At 40.0% G+C, this 21611-nt stretch overlaps 1 protein-coding gene across 2 annotated transcripts; it reads left to right on the forward strand.

The window, feature by feature from the left end:
* The first annotated feature begins 1229 nt into the window (after positions 1-1229).
* On the forward strand, positions 1230-21346 carry mthfd1b (methylenetetrahydrofolate dehydrogenase (NADP+ dependent) 1b). Of its 2 annotated transcripts, XM_072690491.1 has the most exons (27): positions 1230-1323; positions 5796-5880; positions 7805-7864; positions 8006-8059; positions 8536-8672; positions 8910-9010; positions 9210-9346; positions 10397-10508; positions 11145-11272; positions 11986-12083; positions 12228-12401; positions 12536-12672; positions 12794-12840; positions 12941-13048; positions 13157-13231; positions 14642-14744; positions 15097-15173; positions 15430-15570; positions 15869-15937; positions 16117-16228; positions 16941-17080; positions 17281-17322; positions 17522-17622; positions 18027-18204; positions 18317-18424; positions 19084-19236; positions 20120-21346. In XM_072690491.1, exons 1-27 carry the CDS (start codon positions 1286-1288, stop codon positions 20207-20209), a joined length of 2805 nt encoding a protein of 934 aa, XP_072546592.1. In that variant the 5' UTR covers positions 1230-1285; the 3' UTR covers positions 20210-21346. The 2 variants fall into 2 exon arrangements, with proteins under 2 accessions (XP_072546592.1, XP_072546593.1); XM_072690492.1 differs by lacking the exons at positions 1230-1323; positions 5796-5880 and adding an exon at positions 7587-7635.
* The last annotated feature ends 265 nt before the right edge of the window (positions 21347-21611 follow it).

Genomic DNA, 21611 nt, shown 5'->3' on the forward strand with positions numbered 1-21611 from the left:
GCCGCATAAACCAACACTGCCTAGATTACATTACCGTCTCGAAATCACAACAGAGCAATTATTTGGTAATTTGGCAATTATTATTATTATTTTTTTTTAGCTAACTGGTTAAATACACCACAGATCTGTTCCGCTCATTTGGATGAGAGAGTGTGTTTAAATATATAATTTATTTCTTTTTATATATAATGTAGCTATGTGCCTCACAGTAAGAAGAAAAAAGAAGACATATTTACAAAATAAAAATACTGATTATTTACACATTAATTTATACCATACATATACAAACATTATACACACACTATACACACTCTTCATTTACAATAGTTTACTGGTAAAAGCAATTAAACGTACAGGTTTGCTATAACTTGAATGTTTACATTATTTACAAAAGGCACTGGATAGGTGTGGGTTCAGGTGTAGTGTGGGTGGGGGTGGGTCTTTGTGGGTGCTGTGTGACTGTGCATAGGGTGTCCGGTAGTAAGTGCAGGGGGCAGAGTGTGTTTGTATGCGGAGGAGAGGAGGGGAGGCGTGATGGTACAGATGAGGTCCACAGTCCACAAGCTGTTATTAATTATGACTTCCCTTATTAATGTGACTTCCCTTGTTTCAGAGTTAAAGAGGCAGACCCAGCTGCCCTCAAGACTTCTACTGGTATTAAAATATAGTTTGTTATAGTTTGTTATGGGTAAATTACAGTTTGTGGGAGAATTGCATGACATTACACATTATTTTAAAATACTCACTGAAAAATGACATTTGTCCACAGCAAATATTAGAATATTATATTATTATTTTATATTGGATTAGTTTACAGAATGCTCCCAAAATATTAGTTCCGGGGGTTGGATTTGTCTATGTTTTTTGTGTATGTGTGCGTTGACACAGGGGAGGAGGGGCGTGAACCAGAGAGACGGAGAAAATAATACTAATGGTGAAAGTTATGCTATTATCATTTTTAATATACTGGACTTTTATCGGGTCTAAAAGAAAACACATGCACGGCTCGCGTCTCTTCTATGCGATCTTTGATACCGCGCAGAATCAACAGCGCTTCTGTGAGGCGCCTCCTGATTGGTTCAGAGCAGTACGCCTACTCCGTTAACGTCAGGATCCGGTGGCATTCATGACGCTTTTACGCTGAGTTTTGACTCGCCGAGCGCAGAAACCGGGTTTGCTAACGGAAACTACGCTAAGGCTTGTCTCAGCTTGAGGGGTGTCTGCTGAAGTGGTGGAAAAGTTTCCAGGTAGTCGAGTGAGACAGAGACCACTAAACCCACCGAAGATGTCAGCTCAACTCATCAGCGGGAAAGAAGTCTCAGCGTAAGTTCTGCTCGTACCTTCATTTCGCACCTTATCCTGGCCGTGCAGCTCAAGCTCCGAGGTGGGAGTCAGGTAGCTAGCTAGCGCTTTCACACCCAGCCTAGTCGTTCAAAGGTCTGGGGCCACTTCCCATAAACGTGGAGAAGACGCATGGTGCTCTGGATGAGTTTAGGAAGGCTGGAGTTTAGTGGATATGGAGTATTTAGCTAAGGAAGCGTCTCGTGCACAGCGTGCAGCAGTGGAGAGCGCGCCAGCCACGTGCGGCACTCACGAGCCTCTCATTATGTGAAAGCGTTGCTGTTCGCCAGGTTTCTGCAGAATTGGTAGCTAGCTAATCAGATCGGGGCTGTTAACGTTGCACTCGAGCGTGCATGTTAAAGGGGCAATTGCAGTTGTCTCCACCTTCACCTTCACCTCCACCTCCACCTCCACCTTCTGCTCATAAGGGCAAGAGTGCAGTGCCTGACCTCTTTACGAGCCCAGTGTTTAGGCCTGGCGTTAGATCACGGGCATGTTTTATCGTTTAGGCTGATGCTATAATCTGACACAGAATCATCCGAAACGCAAAGTGTTAATAGATCTAAAAAATAAAATAAAAAAAAAAGTCTAATAAGTGAAAAACATTGGCTTTGCTGGGCAGAAGGGGGCGAGTCTGGCTGCAGACTGGTCTGGTTAATGTTTGTGGAGAGATCCGTGAATCTTTCTGAAGGTTTCTGCACAGCTTGGTCTGGCTTAGCGCCCTCTAGTGGATGCAGAGTGAACACCAACACTGCCTTAATACAGACGCTTGTATTCTCAGGATCAGTTTGCCTGCTGTTGGGCTGGGTTGGATGTCTAGATACACAGTCAGAGTCTAGATCAGACATGAGAAGACTGATTTAATATTAGATTAATATTGAAAAATATTTATTCTTCTTTTTTAATGATCATATCTAAAGGTGGATGCCATGGACTTGGCATGTACATATGTTTCTCATATAGTATAATATTGATCATTTAAAGCAGCATTCTGTTGCATTTCTACATTAAAATAACTGCTTCAAAATTGTTGTGATGCTTTTACTGACAACACTCATGAGATCTGCGTAACACTGCGTAACACATGATAATGATATTTTAGTAAAATTTGGTGATATTACTCCACCACCTGAGTCCATGAGCTGCTTTCACTTCCAGTGGCTGTTGGGAACTCTTAGCTTGTCCACAAATGCATGTGTAAACCGTGTCCTTAACTAGTGTTCAGCTCAAAGTGCAGATTACACTTTGTAGGGGAAGCCAAGAAGCAAGAAATTCTCATTTTTATTTGCATGAAGCTGCTTTTTAGTACTGCTTTAGTTTCAGTACGCTACAATGCCACAATATTGATATTTTCTGTCATCTAAAGTTAGAACAGAGCAAAAAAGATGCATTAAAATACTGTCAAAAGCCAGTGATAAAAAAGAAATAAAATCTACTGCATACTGTAATTGGATTTCTAGCAAAACCCAGGGCACATCATGCTATGTTTGTAATGAAACATGTAGATGGTCTGTGTTATAAGTACTAATGAGATCCACTATATGATCAGAGAAGCTCCTGTGTTGTGATCTATCATACTAGTGATCAGTATTATATTGCCCAGGCCTGTAAGTTAGTAGTTAGATGACTAGCCTAATGGTTGAGTTTAAATAGCTGTGTGTTGTACACTTAAAAGTCTTGTGTGTGTGTGTGTGTGTGTGTGTGTGTGTGTGTGTGTGAACTACAGGCCAAAGTGGACTTTTTTCCCTCTTTCTTTCTTCTCCCCTCCACCACAACCGGAAAGTTACCCATAAGTTCCAACCAGAACTATCTTTTGGTCTTTCTGACCCTTGACCCACCACAGACATTGCACTTTGGCCTATTGATAGATTTTTTTTTTTTTTTTTTTACTGTATTAAAAGCAGGCCCAAATGTAATATTTGTAACACAGGTTGGCTGTATTTTGGACTTGTGTGGCTGTGTGTTCAGAGTATAATGGGAGTTTTAGCCATATTGTGCTGCTGCTGAACAAGGACAGCACCTGTGCAGTACTGGTATGTCTGAAAGCTTTGGTAGTGCAGTGTGCTCTGAACATGCTGACCATCTCAGGTGCTCCAGGCGAGAGTTTGACAAAGTCAGGGCAGAGACATGATCCAACACGCTTAAAAAATTTTGGTCAGGGTCTTTAACTGCGTTGTAATATGGTGAGACGTGCCACAATTGAAATAAGCAGCACTGTGCGGTACCGTATCTGTATCAGCGCCAATCATAAATCATTATGACCATAAAGACGTGTGCTTGAATATGAACGCTTATTGTTTCCAAACTGGTATTTTTTTTTCACTGCTCTGAAATGTAAATGTACATTTTATACACCAGTTAAAATAAAGTCTGTTTGGCTGAGCTTAGCCAGATTCTGCGTTTGTTGCTGAAACTTTTCAAACCTTTCAAGCTTATTATATCTTATTTGGAAAAACGTACAACATATAAAAAGTGGAACACTTTTTAAATATCAAGAATTATATAGAGCCATCTATCCAGTATTTAAGTCTGAATTGGTATCAGTACTTTGTATCAGCAGATACTTAAAAATATGGTATCGTATCGAAAAGGGAAAAGTGGTATCGGTGCGTCCCTACTATAATTGTGATCTGGTGATTTTTTTTTTTTTTTTTTTTTTTTTTTTTCTTTTTGATTAGCTGTGTCCGTGGTCACAAGACTGAGCGGCTCATGCTTTCCTTATTTGCTCCTCCACATGACTGATTTAGCTGCAGTTACACACTGAGTGATCTCCTAACCCAGTGCTTTAAACACATCATTGATTGTCGAATGTTTACATGCACCGTGTGTCGTGCTCTTCTGATTGCGTTGTGAACTTTCTGCACGTCAGGTATCACTGAGAGTTGCGTCATTGGCTACACTGTTACTTTGATCAGATTACAGTACTTTCACCCCTGATGGTGAATGATCACTGAAACAGTGACCCAGTTCAGGCTGTCAGACCTCAGATAATGTCGTTATGTAATGTCAGGCCTACATTGGGTTTTACTCAGTAGTCTCTTTGATTTAGCACAGTGTTGTTACACAGTGTTGCCGGACATACCGAAAGGCTCGGTTTTACTGTGAAGCTCATGCTGTATTTTGTTATTTGGAACTGTAGTAGGAGCAGATAGCGTTCATCCTCTGTCGTTCGGCAATAGACGTTATGTGGTTTGATTAGAGAGTCTGTTGGACTGTTGGCTCTCTTCCAGGGCTGCACGATATATGGGGGGAAAACTGACATTGCGATATATCGTAGTTTTGCGATATTAAAAAAAATAATAAATAAATAAATACAAGAAGCACAACAGATTTCTCTGGAAGTCAGTGATCCAGAATTTTGTGATTTTAATAAAGGCCTCAGGCAAATTGTAGCATGATGTGTATGACTTAGTTTGTCCTACATGGCTTTGCACATCTAGTGACCTGCGATGTTGAATGTGCCTTAACATTGCGATGGCGATACTGAAACAATATATTGTGCAGCCCTAATCTCTCTGTGCTATCCTAGACTGTACCCTGACGTCCTGTAGTTTTAAGTAAAAAATGCTTGTGCTTATCTAAACAAATGAAAAAATACAACAATAAGACTAGCTTATGGGAATTACCTTGGTACAGCACTCTCCAAAGTGATGTTTCATGCAAACCAAAGTAAGACAATTAGTATTTTGTCACATGAACATAATTCATCATTTTTAATGTACTGGCTGCCACATTTGTTATACCTAGCAGATGAGGTGGTTGTAGAAATGCCGATGTCGAGCTGCTCTGGTTGACTGCACTTAGCACAGCAGATATCATGCCTGTTACGAAATAAGGTTACATGTAGAGGACATGTAAAGGGGTCTGATTTGGGCAGTTCTGTTCTGTAAAAATGTTTTTTTTTTTTTATTATTAATTAAATTCAATAAAGTGAAAAAATAATAAGTGCAATCATTAATGAACTTTTTATTGTATCTTTGTATTTGGCGAATATTAAGATCCAGTTCGCAATCTATTAACTGGGTTGTTTGACTGTCCGCTTCTGTGCCAGGTACCGTCTAAAAATGACTGAAATGGCTGACAAATATTATATATACATATTACCCCAGTGATGAAATGCTTCCAAGTTATAACCATTAAGTTTTTAAGAACAGAGGTTACCTGTGAACATTAAACATTACATCACAATTATCTTAAGACCATTTAGCCTGAATAAGACAGACGTCTTATGTTTGACTAATTGACTGCCCCTTCATTCTGTTTTTTTTAAATGGCTTGGGAAGATGCTCTTGGTTACAAGAGCATCTTCTGGGAACACTACATCTATATAGGAGCGCTGACTGTAGCTGGGCTATGGCTTAAATGGAACCTGAATAATCCCGGTGAGACGATGTGCTGTTGGTTTAATATTTGCCTGTTGTGTGTGTTTCTTTCTTCTGTTTTTTTTAATCCAGTCAGGTGAGAGAGAGGCTGAAGAAGGAGGTGGAGGCCATTACACAGCAAGATGCAAACTTCAGACCAGGCCTGGTGGTATTACAGGTCAGTGGGAGGAGGTGCCATGCTCCTAGTAAAAGGAGTAAAGTGTGCTAATATTAATAAGATGAAATGTTCCTTTATCATAATTATAAAGATAATTGTTTTAGATTTTATGCAAATAATAAGAAAGATTAGGCTGAAGATTGAAGGCTGAGCTTGCATTTACCTACATTCCTCAATAACACATTGTTTTATATTATGGCCATGTGGTGAGAATGGGGAAGTTTCACTGATCAGTTGACAAGCCATTGAAACTAAGCTCACCTTGTATGTTTAAGGTGGTAGTAACTTACAAGCATACAGGTTTACCAGCAGAAATTGTAAGCAAAGGCCTCTTGCGTGCCACTCTGCTGCATATGTTCATGGTATGCAGTTTCCTGTAAAGTATTTTATTTCAGAAATTAGTTCTGAATAACCTGACTTGGCTTCTAGAAGCACTTCTTGCTTGCAAGCGAAGCAGTTTTCAATCACAAGCTATGAAACCTGTCCCCGCCAAAATCCTGATGTGAATTTCCTGTAGTCTGGGATTTCTGCCACTGCTGGTATACCCGCATGACCATACGCTTTGATACACCTGCAAATTTAGCTACTCCCTTTACACTATGGCCTCTGGCATGCCCAAATGCTGTCACTTCTTTTTGCCAGTCATTAGCATCTGCCCATTTTTCACACATCCAACAAGGCACTCACTACACTATACCACCTCTTCTCAATCTATAAAGCCCATCACACTCTGCAGGTATTTCTAGCCTGATTGTCCTTGTGCAATGACATCTGCAGGAGCCTGAAGTTACTACCACCTTAAACACCCAAGTTCCACAGATCTTACTTCTCCAGTGCAAAATTGAATGGGAATATTACCATTTACGCAAGGTTTACCACTTATCTTTATGGTTGTAGTGGTCAAAAAACATGTCCGTCTTGTGTCATAGTGATGTCCTTGAAATGCCTGTAGTAACTGCAGGGCTGTGAAGGTTTGGCAAGTTTTACTGTGTGTGAATTTTGATAAGATAAGCATGCTCATAGTGTTTTTTGCATGTTGGAAAAGCTGCTTCATTGGTACTTTAAATACATCCTACAAAATAGTTCCAGTTTTGCAGTTTTGTATAGTCTGTAGTTTGTTTCTTTTGGTCCAGACCACAGCGGACAATCATTTGTAGTTGCATGTAGTTCTGGCTACCTTTGTGTTTATGCTACGCCAAAAGATGTAAACAAAGGTCATGTCTGGATCGGAAATCCAGCATGGATTGGGCAGACTTATGATCTACAGTGGTGCCGATAATCATAGTAACCACTACTTGGAGCTCTGAACCACGCTGCTCTCTGGTCTACTTAGGCTGTGAGTGGTTTATACGTCTTGTTTTATCTGTGTTCTGCCATGAGAGGGCGCACCTTAGCAGGGTTTCTTATTCTGCTGTGTGGTCTGGTAAGAGGACAGTGTTGCCAACGCACTCACTTTGTGTGCAATCATATGTGTGAATATGGAGTATTTCAGAATGGCCTATCCGTCTCCGACCTTACATTGACTTTCAATTAGTGACATCCCGATCCGAGACAGTGGGGCTGTGTTCTTTATACCAATGCAAAAATCAGCATTGGCCTAGCATCCCCTAGTAAAGAAAGGCAAAGGGACTGAGACTGCCCTCCAAGGTGCAGCGGAACTTCTACTCCTGCACTGTTGAAATCATCCTGACGGGGAACATCACTGCCTGCTTTGGGAACGGCACCAAGCAGGACAGACTCTGTGAACCTCTTAAGGTTCTTGTACTTTTAACAGTGTATATTCTATTTCTACCTTAACTTTACCTGTTTCATGTGAGTGGACAGTTATCAAAGCATTTCACTGCTAGTTGTACTAAGTAGAACTGTGTATGTAACAAATAAACATTTAAACTTTGAACTAACAAGCTGTGTGTTTGTATTGCAGGTGGGAAACAGAGATGACTCCAACCTGTACATCAGCATGAAGCTGAAGGCCGCTGCTGAGGTAAATAGCTGTACCACTACAAATTATTTTACCGACTGTGCATTCATGAGAAGAGACTTTCACAGATTCTGAAAACCTCGGAATTGTATAGCAGTTGGTCTGCCCTCACTTTCAGATGAATTATCTTTTGCTTGAATTTAGATCGGAATCAATGCCACACATCTAAGGCTTCCCCAGACTGCTACTGAAGATGAGGTGAGTAGAGCCTTGTGAATGTGGCCTGAGTCCCTTATTTACTCATATCGTCTAAAGTATGGAGATTGCATGTAAAACATAAACTGTACATAGTTATAAGATAATCCTTTATTAGTCCCACAGTGGGGAAAATCTCAGTGTCACAGCAGCAAAGGGATAGCAAGACTCTCAGATGCAAAAACGTAGATAAATTACCACTATATACACAATATAAACTATAGAAGTAAAAAAGCAATAACAATATTGTTTACAGATTGTCAATATAATGCTAATAGACGAAACTCCTAAAAGGCAAGCAATGGGAACCCATCCATGCACTGAACACACACACTCGTGTTCAGAATAGTGGGCAGCCAAAGAGGGTTAAGGGCCTTGCCCAGGGGCCCAACAGTGGCAGCTTGCCCAGCCTGGGTATCGGACCTGTTCTAACGGTTTGCTAATGGTAAGCTGTCACTAACGAACACACATACATTCAGGTCCTGAGAAGTGTCAGAGAGGTCAATGAGAACTCCAGTGTCCATGGACTCATTGTACAGCTGCCCTTGGACTCCATTCACCGCATTGACACTGAGAAGGTCACCAACGCTGTGGCTCCAGAGAAGGATGTAGACGGGTAAGCAAACCGAATTTCAAAAAGATATGTTTGCTGTGTGTTGATGTAACTCTGTTTTGGACCACGTCCATTGGTCCATTTGTAATGAAATGATCACAAAAGATAAACAAATAAAAAAAAAAGGGGGGCGGGGGGGAGTTAAGAGGGTTACCTTAGATTTCGGAAAAGCCAAAGGTGAAAGATAAGGTGTAATAAGAATAAACATTGCAGTAAATGTCCTGTACGTCCTGTTTATAGTTTAACAAGCATAAATGCAGGGAAGCTGGCCCGTGGTGATCTTGACAAATGCTTCATTCCCTGCACTCCTAATGGCTGTATGGAGCTCATTAAACAGACAGGTAGGTGACTGTTTTTGTCTTTGAAGTTACTGCATTTTTATCTCATTTGTTTACGATTAAAGTAAGATATTGGTGGCTTTCTTGTATTAAGAAAAATAACACTCAAAAAACATAGACATGATTTATTAGAGGGGACTTTGATGTTCTATGTGAATTAGTGGTTGAGTGATTTATGCTTTCATTTTCTTTTTCCTTACAGGTGTGTCTGTGGTAGGGAAAAGGGCTGTTGTGATTGGCCGCAGTAAGATTGTGGGCGCGCCTATGCATGACCTTCTGCTCTGGAATCATGCTACTGTGACCACCTGTCACTCAAAGACCGCTGACCTGGCTGCTGAGGTGAACCGCTAAGCATACAAAAAGCAATAAATATTGAAAAGTGGTCTAAGATTCGTACAAGATGATGTGTGATCTCAACTGTAAGTCAGACTGATTTTCCTCAGCTATTGAGATCAGCAGACATGCTAGGTTTAATTATAGTCTAATTTGATGACAAATCTAGTCGGAAATGGCACTGAATTGCAATGGTGTCATTACTGTGTGAAAACGGTAGGAGTGTTTGATTAGTTTGGACACCGTGTATAAATGTAAAATAAAAATATATATGTTTTAAATCTCAAATAAACATTTTAAAGACAAACATAATTTCTAATATCAGAAAAGGACCAAGTGATATTAGGATATAGGAAGAATCACATTTTTCCATTGCACTGTAACAGTAATGCATTGTTCCAGATGGGTAATTCTGCAGCACCATTAACCTCCAGTGAATTCTGGAATTGTACTGTTGTACAGTCAAGAAGGATGAGATAACTAAGAGCTGCATTATGTAGCAATTGTACCTTAAAATCATTAAAATTCCCTCATTCAAACTCTGGGCTGGAAAGCTGCTACTGCTCTATGTAACTTTGGTGTAGCAGAAACGAGATTGCTTACTAGAATTGAGTTATGCTGTGTTATCATATTTCATATTGTCGTGTCTGTGTAAAATCCTGTTATATTACTCCAATATTACCATAACGGTCCACATGCTTCTTGCACTTCAGATACCAGTTCTGTAGCTTCTGGCTTGTCCAGAAATGCATAACGTGTGTCCATGGGCGGACCTCAAAGCGCAATTTGATGCTTTACTGTGAACTCGATTCTAGGGGGAGCCCAGGAGCCCAAAACATTCATAACTTGTACATTCGCTTTGTTACAATTACTATATAATACATGGTGTTCACTGCATAATACATGTTTAAAACTGGATCATAATGCTGTGGTTTAAGAGGTTAAAGTGTTTGGAATAACAGCTTATTAAGAAGAGAGGTAATGTGTATATTATTGATATTCTTAACATAAATTAAGGACCAGTAAAATGACCAGTGAATCTAATCCACTTCCCAGGTGGGAAAAGCGGATATTTTGGTGACTGGAATTGGAAAGCCTGAGATGGTGAAGGGAGAGTGGGTGAAAAAGGGAGCAGTAGTCATCGACTGTGGCATCAACCATATTCCAGGTGAGCATCATCAGAGCTATTACGGCAATACAGCAATTTAATTTTTGTTATGGTAATACAGCATGCGTACCACCTGGAAACCTTATGCTGCAAGTTATTGAATTTGCATGGTATTGTGAGAACATAACTTTTTAGGAGTATTGCTAAGGTAACTGTAGTCTTGTTTGCCCCCATTATAAATATAAACCTATTTCAGCCCATGAAATCATGGCGGATTGGATTAGTTATTGGTTTGAATGTGTGAATGCGGGACGTTTTAGGGTGCAGTTTCATTCACACTAAAGACTGATACAAGACACTGACTCCAACATGAATCAGATCTGAGGAAAAAGTGGAACATAGCAATGAAACTTCTGATGGTCTAAAGTGTCTCTATTACCATGATCATTTATGCACGCCTCTTGGCTGTGGGAACAGAAACGGGTTCCATTCCGGAAGAGAACTGTACCTCATGAAGGGTGCAATTTGTTAATGGGCTCCATAAATGTCCTGTGTGTGTGTGTGTGTGTGTGTGTGTGTGTGTGTGTGTGTGTGTGTGTGTGTGTGTGTGTGTGTGTGTGTGTGTGTGTGTGTGTGTGTGTGTGTGTGTGTGTGTGTGTGTGCCGAAGTCATGCATTTGTTTGAATGTCCTCACAGACAGCACTAAGGCAAGTGGAAAGCGAGTGGTGGGCGATGTTGAATTTGCCTCTGCTAAAGAGCAGGCAGCCTTCATCACACCAGTGCCAGGAGGAGTTGGCCCCATGACTGTAGCCATGCTTATGCAGGTAGGTCTCTCATCTGCCTATATTGCTCTTATTCTTAAATGTACATCAGAAAACATTTCAGATCATTATTTGCATTTACATACAACTGGTGGTCAAAAGTATCAGGACACCAGCTCATTCTGAAATCATTCAAAAGCATCTCTTATTTCATAAAAGTACAAATTAAATAGAATGTAGAACTTGTGCTTTAGGAGGAGTGTTTCCATTAGCTTCTTCACTGTATTTAAAAAGCTTAAGCTCAACCCCTTCAAAGACACTAGAGAAAAGATACCGTTACTGATTAGAAAGATGCAGGCGAGTCTTCCCACTCTGTGTGTCAATTGCATTTGCCGTAGTCGGACGCCAGTCAGTTGGAGCTCAGCTTAGCTTAGCTCATCTTTGCATGGCATGAGCCTGTCTCCTCCAGAGAGCCCTGTTCTATTCGTTGGACTTCTCTACAGGGACTAGACAAGCTGTGTGTGCGCATTTGCACATCTTAAAGTATCTGAAGGCATTCATTAGATTCCAGATGGTTCTGCTTTACGTTCAATAATGATTGCACACTGAACTGTGACCTCCATACTGTGTCTACAGCCCTGCTGTTTCGGTATTAAGGACTGTCTGTTTTCAGCTCTGTTAAGTTTGAAGTCCACGATGGAGCTGGATCTTCACCCTGTTTTAAGTGTTTTGACTTAAGCCATGCTTCTTCTTGTCTTTCTTGTGTTTTTCATCAGAATACTGTTATTAGTGCCAAACGCTTCCTTCAAGAACATAAACCAGGTCAATGGAATATCACTTATACCAAGCTCAACTTGCAGAGACCCGTTCCAAGGTTTGCCTCTACTTCTCTGATCTAAGCCTTTTCCCTTTAAATGGATTTGGTCTTTTTAGCTTTCTTTTTGCGACTGGCTTCATAATTTAGTGCACTGTAGCTGTATGTAACCATTTGGCCTCTCTTTTAATCTGTCTTTCTCAGCGATATTGTCATTTCTCGCTCTTGCGTGCCAAAGCCAATTGACCGCCTGGCTAAGGAGATTGGGCTTCTCTCCGATGAAGTGGAACTGTATGGCAAGACCAAGGCCAAAGTACAATTAGAAACTATTGATCGACTTCGGAGCCAAGCTGATGGCAAATATATCGTTGTTACTGGGTAAGAAATTGGCAAAAATGGAAATTGGTGCAGTGTTATGTTTTTGCAATATTCAGAATATATTGGAGGGTGTTTGTCCCCATTTACTGTCAAATTCATGAATACAAAGGGCCTCATGATTTTTGCAATTGTAGAATCACTCCCACGCCTCTTGGAGAGGGGAAGAGCACCACTACGATAGGATTGGTGCAGGCCCTCGGTGCTCACCTCAACCGCAACGTGTTCGCTTGCGTACGCCAACCATCTCAAGGCCCCACATTCGGTATCAAAGGTGAGTCGATTAGTTAGGTATTGCTGTGGGAGTTTTTTGGCCAAAATACATTGCATAACATGACTTTGGAAGGACTATAATACTATAACTTTTATTAATTATTGTTATGTTCTATCATTAGGTGGCGCTGCTGGAGGTGGTTATTCTCAAGTTGTTCCCATGGAAGAGGTACAGTGGCTTTCCATGTCCAGTTTTTAAAATGTTGCTAATATGACTTAGTTAATTAAGCATTAAATGGATTAGTTGTGTTTTCTGGTTTGTTTTTTAGTTTAATCTTCACCTTACTGGTGATATCCACGCCATCACAGCTGCCAACAACCTGGTGGCTGCTGCTATTGATGCTCGCATGTTCCATGAGGCCACTCAGTCTGATAAAGTAAGAACTGTCCATTTTCAGGGAGATATATAATATTCTGAGTTTATTGTGAGAAGATTTATTGTATGTGTATTCCATCACATTCTCCTGTTTATTTGTTGCTTTCAGGCACTTTTTAACCGCCTTGTGCCACTAAGTGGAGGCCAGAGAAAGTTTTCTCCTGTGCAGATCAACAGACTAAAGGTTGGAGTAATTGTCATGTTGCTTTCTAACCACAGATTAACAAATGTTATTCTGACCTTTTTACCCTCTAATTATCTCAAAATTCAACATTTTCAAATGTAATTTGCCAAATACTTCCCATTTCAACGTCTCAGATTACTGTGTGTGTGTGTCTGTATGTATATACAGCTCCAGAAAAAATGAAGAGACCACCCTACACTATCAGTTTCTCTGGTTTTACTATTTATAGGCAATGTGTTTAGGGAAATTAACATTTGCGTTGTATTTCATAAACCATGGACATTATCCCTAAATTCCAAATAAAAATATTTATATTCAGAGCATTTATTTGCACAAATGGCAACTGCTCAAAAACAACTGCTCAAACAATGCAAATAATTTACTATAATAATTAAAATGCAAAGAAGCTGTAACAGCAAAGCACTAATATTTGAACTTTGAGATCATTCATAAATGCTCTCCACTAGTCTTTCACATTGCTTTTGGGTGACTTTATTACGTTCATAGTCTACAAATTCAGGTAACTCTGCTTTGTTTGATGAAATGCCTGGAATGTCTGTCATACACGTAGAGATGCAAATTTTAAAAAAAAAATTAAGTCGTCTCTTATTTGTCAGAGCTCTATATATATAGATCTCAATTCAGGTGTATGCATAAAACCCTTTCTTTTTTAAATGTATTTAAACATATAGCTGCTCCATTTGTTTGCATTTTTAGTTTTCTGTGAGATGGATTTAATATAAAAACACACAAAACTGAAAAAATATAGATTTTTCTTCAAAATAATGTAAAAGTTAAAAAAAGGTCATTTGTAAAATGTAATTAATATAAATTAATTTTCTCATGAAAAAGTTAGTACACCACCCATTCATTCTATTTACTACTTTAAATGACCAAGATTAGAAGGTGCAGCTTAGGTTAGCTTTGTTTGCTCTTGATTGTTGAAGTGAGTGATATCCCCTATGGTGAGGTCCAGACAGGTTTTAGAGACCTTCAGAAACAAGGTTGTAGATATATATAGGAGTCTGGGAAGGGATACAAAAATATCTCTGAGCACTGAGAAAGTCTCCAACACTCCTGAAATATCATCACAGGACCTACAAGTAGCTCTGAAACACAGTTGACAAAGCACATCCATCTACCTTCAGGTTCTGATTTCAGGTATTTTAAGCAGTACTAAGTATGGGGATGTCCAAACGTTTTCCTCACAAGAAAATTGATTTTTTTTATTAATTATATTTTAACAAATTTAATAAATATGTATAAATATGTAATATATATATGGACACATAGGAGCATATAAAATATGATACAAATACAGCAGATTTCATTGGGTATCCTAATTTTTTGTGTGACCATATATCTATTTTTATTGATTGTAACATGCTTTTTCATGTTTCATATTTAAAGAAACTGGGCATAGAGAAGATCGACCCCTCCACGCTGACTGAAGAGGAAATTACTCGTTTTGCCAGGTTGGATTTTGACCCAGAGTCCATCACCTGGCAAAGAGGTATGGAGGACTTTAGGCTCTAAATGTACTACTGTGTGCAATACCATCCTTGTACCACATTGATCACTTCTTCCCCTTTATAACTGATGCTGACATATACAGATCTTGATCAGAGGCAGCAAATGGAGTTTCTCCCAGGACACAGCTCTGCCTAATTAGACACCTGATTTAACCCCTCAAATAATGAAGTTTTACTTGTATAATATAATAATTAATAATATAATTAAGAGTTTTACCTTGGACACTCCTGGTCTACCAGTTTAGTTGGACACTCCTGGTCTAGATGAATATATCCCTGAACAAGATCCATAACTTTTTACCCCCCCCCCCCTTCCTTTTCCCATCAATACAGTGTTGGACACCAATGATCGCTTCTTACGGAAAATCACAGTTGGCCAGTCTCCCACTGAGAAAGGCCATACCAGAACAGTAAGTATAAGGAATAACTATCTGATGCACCTCATTCTCCAGAGAGAGTGAGTTGTCTCCTCGTTGCTGCAGTTACAGCCTCTTCTCTTCTGGGAAAGGTTTATACGAAATGTTGGACTATTTATTGTGAGGATATGATTGCAGCTGTACGAGCGTTCTGCTCATGTGTGGCAAGTATCCCATTCTGTCCCAATGTTGAGGGTGTGTGTGTGTGTGTGTGTGTGTGTGTGTGTGTGTGTGTGTGTTCGTTCTGCAGGCTCAGTTTGACATCACGGTGGCCAGTGAGATCATGGCTGTGCTGGCTCTCACCAGCAGTATGGAGGACATGAGGCAAAGGCTGGCTAAAATGGTGGTGGCCACTAGCCGCAGCGGAGACCCCATCACTACTGAAGACCTGGTAAGTATGGCAGCTTATGATTTCTATCTTGTAGGAATTTAAAGGTTCCATATTAATATAATAAAGCCGTTCTCTCATTTTGAACTCTTGTGTGTGTATGTGTGTGTTTGACAGCTGGAAAGGTCCATTTTAGCAAGTGTTATTTTAGGGTTACAGGGCAAATTTAATGGGTAATATCTGTATCTGTATGTATGTGATTTAGCACTAGCTATTATCTCTGGACGGGGGAAAAGTAGCGTAGATGGTGCAACCTTTCTACAGTGATGGGCTTCACTCTCTCACTTCTATCTCTATTCAGGGTGTGTGTGGAGCTCTGACAGTGTTGATGAAAGATGCCATCAAACCCAACCTAATGCAGACTTTGGAGGTACGAGAACCTGCACTTTTTTGTGTGTAAAAATATTAAGATCAGCTCAAGATTGCATGCTTCTCATCACTGAAATGCAGGTAATATGTAATTCACTGAGGCTCTTTGAGTATGAACTGTGAGTAAGAGCAAAGCAATTAATGAATAATGAGTCTGACTGTTTTTACCCACCTTTTTAGGGAAACCCTGTGTTTGTTCATGCTGGACCCTTTGCCAACATTGCCCATGGGAACTCCTCCATCTTGGCTGATAAAATTGCTCTGAAGCTGGCGGGGCCTGAAGGATTTGTCGGTACGTTAAAACTCATTGGGTCGTATTATACATGCCTTTTTCCTCCGCCTTTTTTTTCCTTATTTGCATGCATTGTTAGATTCATATATTGTCACGCAAAAATAAAACTTTGAACCCAGCGTTAAAGTACATGTTACAGTGACAAGCAGAGTATCGCAAGTATAATTTTGGGTGAAACAGGCCAGTCCTGCTCAAAGTACGAATTACACTTCCTACCTGACCGTAGAGGGAGCGCAAAGCAAGGAATGGCAATTTTTTTCATGGTGTTTCTTTAAAATACTGTGAAAGTGGTAAAGGGAGCACAACAGTTCCAGCATGTTTACTTAAGTACCACCACCTCCTATTTGCACTGTGTTGCACCGTCACAGCTGTATTTCTAAATCTGGTCTGTTAGGTCTGAGATGTCCCACTGGCTCCACCTGCTGCACATATATGACAGTATTTAAGCTAATTTTAAGAAGTATACCGTATGATTACCATGACCCCTTGCTCAGTCTATCTAAGGCAAGGTTAAAATCCTGCTTGCATTTTGCTTTAAAACTGATTAACTGAGAAATGCATTTTTTCTATTTTGAATCACCAGACTTTGGTTAGTATCACGTTACTTAACCAAATACGGCAACAACAGCAACACTCCTTGTGTGAACTCTGAAAAATGGTCAAATCTGTACTGATTTCTGGCCTTGTTTCTATCTTGGTTTCCCTCCCGTAGTGACGGAGGCAGGCTTCGGTGCGGACATTGGGATGGAGAAGTTTTTCAACATTAAGTGTCGTTACTCTGGGCTGAGGCCTCATGTGGTGGTGCTGGTAGCAACGGTCAGAGCGCTGAAGATGCATGGCGGAGGACCTACAGTAAGTACCCAGTAAATATTGGGGGCGCTATTTAACTAAATTTTGTCTTAGCTGAAGCAGCACTGTTGTGTGCTAATTCAACTTAAGTGTCCATGGTGTATTTGTGAATTCCACTAAAGGACTGGGCTGAGGGGGAAACGCATGTCAGTTGATCCTCACTGTACTGCGGTGTATTTGAGGTATTTGTCTCTTTTCTATAGGTCACAGCTGGCATGCCTCTACCAAAGGAATACACTGAGGAGGTAATAATGTTTGTAAATCTCAATGCAAAAAGCGAACTAGATCTGTGTAGGGTACAAATACAGTGTATGTGGACATGAAATGACGTCTTAGACACAGGGATTAAAAACGAATTGACTTCAGTAATGTATTGTCATAATGCTTCTCATATTTATATTGTTCTTAATAATTATGATGCCTATGGATGTTGCGATCTTTCAGAACCTGGAGCTGGTAGAGAAAGGCTGCAGCAACTTGAGGAAACAGGTGGAGAATGCCAAGCACTTTGGGGTGCCGGTCGTCGTGGCTGTCAATGCTTTTAAGTAAGCAGTTCTATAAGAATGAAAACCCAGCTGCTGTCTCTCTCTTTTCGTCTCGCCAAATTCCGGCTAGATTTGTTCTTCCTGAAGATCATTAAGATCTGTACCTTTAATCCAGTATGAATTTACAGTGTCTGACCTAATGATTCCTCTGGAGGTGGTCTCAGTGGGGTTGTTTGTGGCTACTATTAGGGTCCAGTTGATTTAGGTGTTAGGTGAAAAGACAGCAGGGCAGCAATGTAACAATGTATACCTTGTTTGCTTGGTCCGGACCAAGAGACCCGAACTACAAGTACAAACACCTCCTAAAACCCCTCAGTTAATCAGAACCATGTGTGAAAATGCGCTTTGCTCTCATGCACTGTAGACTGCAGTTCTGACTATTCTCTCTGTGTTGTTGTCTACAGGACAGACACTGATGCTGAAGTGCAGCTGATCTGCAAGCTGTCTAAAGAAGCTGGGGCCTTTGATGCCGTGCCTTGCACTCACTGGGCAGATGGTGGCGCTGGAGCCGTGGAACTGGGCAAGGCCGTGCAGAAAGCCGCAGAGGCCCCCAGCAACTTCAGCTTCCTCTACAACACTGAGGTAATACATGTTTACACTTGCCTGACTTGCTCTTTTCATATTAAACAACATCACCTGGGCACTCCTTTTGTCAGTGGTGTCTATAAAGTGGTGCTTTCTTGCTGTTCTTTAGCTGCCCGTCGCTGATAAGATTAGAATCATTGCGCAGAAGATTTATGGGGCTGACGACATCGAGCTCCTCCCAGAGGCTCAGCATAAAGTGGAGCTGTACACCAAACAGGTGAGGCCGTATCTGTAAAGATGAATGCCTTGATTTAAATACTTTGTTGTAGTCAAGCAAGATTTGAGCCTCTAACACCAGATGCTTGTGTTTTGTGGTGGTGTCAGTTTTTAATTATTACTTAATTATAGTGCAATTAACAGTACTCTGCAAATGTTGTGCACTTGTGATAGAATTAAAAAGCTCCTTATCTGGTCAGGAACTGTTTATTTGCTCAGTGAATTTTTTTCTAAAGAACATTTTCTAAACTCTCCTCATGGGAGTTTTATTATTTAGTATTATTTATTTTTATCATCCACCACCTGTGCGGTGTACCACAGGTACAGCAGGGTTTCCCAGTTAGCCAGATGGCTTAAATTGTCCAATAGAAAGCTCCCTCAGTTCTTTTGCTATTGGGCAGACTTGGCTTTGGGCTCAAGTTATCTGGTTAAACTGATATCTTGCTTCTGGTTTGGAAAATCAGTGTGTAAAGTAGGGTGAGCTAGTTCTTTTTTACTATATTTATGTTTACATGCATCTGTTCTGATATCATCTAGAGTAGAAAAATGGTTTTAAATAACAAGCTTAGGTGCCTAAACTTTTTCACAGTACTGTACCATACGTGCATGAATATATACCTGAACATGCACATCACTGTTTTTCTATTCCCCTCGCTGTAGGGTTTTGGCAATTTGCCAATCTGTATGGCCAAGACCCACCTGTCTCTTTCTCACGATGCTGAAAAGAAAGGTGTGCCCACCGGCTTCGTCCTGCCTATCCGCGATATCCGTGCCAGCGTGGGTGCCGGCTTCCTCTATCCACTGGTTGGCACGGTGAGGGTTGACACTTCTATGTGATGACTTGACTGTGCTTTCTCTGGCTCCTACATAAGTTTATGGCATAGGTTTCACAAATTTGGGTCACAAATTTTGACTAACTAGAACTTATGTTATGGTCACATTTAGAGTTTGCTATTAAATTGATTTATTAGATTTAGAAATATTAAAAAGTGATCTAATAAAATTTACCATTTGTTTATATTAAGTAAAAAATAACTAATCAACTTTGAAATAATCCATCATATTTTATTTATGAATTAGGCTTCATTCATATATATTTTTTTTTTTATTCTTAAACTAGAATAAGCAACTTTTTGACCTGGTTTCGTTCTTGTGCAAAAAAGAAATTGTTTCTAAAAAATTATAACTTTTATAAGAGAAGGAAAAAACTTAACTTTGAATGGATGTCAGTCCAATTCTATTCCAGGTCATTGGCCCATTCATCATGAAATTTTTAACACAATGTTAAGAACAACTACCAGATTTAATCAAAATGTGAAAAACTTCAAACCTAGAGGTTTTTGTGATAATGATGATCTTTACGTGCATTTATCTAGGGCAGTTTATAGTGGCAGGTGAATGTAACATTAGTCTTGCCCAGTGGCTCTTATTCATAAGTAAGAACGTTTGTGACTGTTAGACGGTATGGTGAATAACACACTTAGCATGTTATCCACCATGCTGTCTAACCGTTCCACAGAACTGCATTTTCACAATCTGTTAAGTTCAAAAATGAGCTTTAATAGATGTAAAAAAAATGTTGACTTGGTATATTAAACTGCATATTTAAAAACATCCTCTATTCATTAATTATCATTATCAAATTTTTCAGGATTAGTGAGGCATTAAAGTTTTCACTTGCTGTTTTCCAATGCAGATGCCGACCATTCCAGGCCTCCCAACTCGTCCATGCTTCTATGACATTGACCTTGACCCAGTGACTGGAGAAGTCATCGGACTCTTCTAGAGGAGACACGTGTTGAGCCATAGTAGGCCCATCTGTCTGCTGGAGATGTTTTTAACAGTCAAATTAGGGAGATAACCCAGTATTGTATTAGGTTTCCTGACTCTTGTAGTTTTCAGATGGTCTTCCTAGCTTTTAAGATGAGGTAAGATGGGCCTACTGTCAGCTTCAAAGAAGCAGGAGAAATCTAAAATGGACTTTCAGAAACCCCTTTACACCACCTTGTATTAAATGAGCTAATTTGGGTTCATGAAAGTTGGGGTTTTTGTTTTGTTTAGTTTTTTCATTCACAAAATAACTGACAGCAGGCATGCTGACCACCCATGACAAGGGCTTGAGGTTGCACAAGAGCATGAGTAAAGCTGTGAGCATGTTCATAAAACGCAGGAGCGCTAACCCAGAACCAGGTGTTCACATTCTTCCTCTCAAATACTGTAGAAACATGCTCCCACAATAGCCACCTTTTTAGAACCTAGCAATTCCTGTGGAAACTATGAAAATTATGGTGTTTTTTTTTCTTTTCTTTGTGAAACATTGTAGAATTCCTTTTAGTGATACACTACATCCAGTGCATCTGCAACTGTCCCCTGAATTGATTTTCCAACCCATCATAAAACTTAGATTTCAGGATCTTAGCAGAGCTCTTAATAAACTCTTAAAGGGAGTCATTCCTCAGACCGGTGACCCAAATATGTGCAGTCCTCTATATCGTAACAGTGGCATTAAAGACACAATGTGAACCGCTGGAGAGATGGTTTTACCTTCCCTAAAGGAATCTCTTTCAGATTAACTGGAATTTTTTTACATGAACGCCAGTGGGTGCCCGTCACGGCTGTGTAACACCCAGAATACATCTATATCTTCTGAATACAGTGAATTAAGAAGCTGATCTACTAGATATTAGTTATTAACTGTCCCAAGCAGCCTTTTGGCTGGCATGTCCTGCCCGAGTCCATTTCAGTCTTTCTGTCTGCATCTTTGCAACTCCTATGCATTCAAACTAAGAAGGTCTGGGCTGGGATTTGAACTTCCGGATGGCTGTATAGCCATGCGTATTAATACTGTGACATACTGTTTCTTATGCCTTTCACGTCTCTTCCTGTGTGCTGCCTTGAATATTTTTTTAAAGATCATTCACCCTCAAACTGGAACCGGAGTCTTGTCTTTTTTTAAGTGTATCTTTATGAAGCTTGTTACTGGCTGTACATTGGAAATACTTCAGATCTCTGTTGCACCACACCTACACTGACATTTTACAGCCTATTATTTGTTCCAGTAACACTACTGTAATTACATCTTGGCTGTTAAAATTTTTTGGCAGCAGTTTCTGCAAAATTCCAAGACGCACAGGAAAATGAAATCAGTCTGTCAAGTTATTTATTGCTCTATACAGAATGTCCATGTT

The sequence above is a fragment of the Salminus brasiliensis genome, chromosome 10 (assembly GCF_030463535.1).
Source record: "Salminus brasiliensis chromosome 10, fSalBra1.hap2, whole genome shotgun sequence".
NCBI classification, from domain to species: Eukaryota; Metazoa; Chordata; class Actinopteri; order Characiformes; family Bryconidae; genus Salminus; species Salminus brasiliensis.

Excerpts from the sequence above, each read along its gene's own strand:
- mthfd1b (XM_072690491.1), top strand. The coding sequence starts at position 1,286 with ATGTCAGCTCAACTCATCAGCGGGAAAGAAGTCTCAGC. Across the intron at positions 5,881-7,804 it reads CAGGCCTGGTGGTATTACAG|GTGGGAAACAGAGATGACTC; the intron begins GTCAGTGGGAGG and ends TTTGTATTGCAG. Across the intron at positions 14,745-15,096 it reads GTCCATCACCTGGCAAAGAG|TGTTGGACACCAATGATCGC; the intron begins GTATGGAGGACT and ends CCATCAATACAG.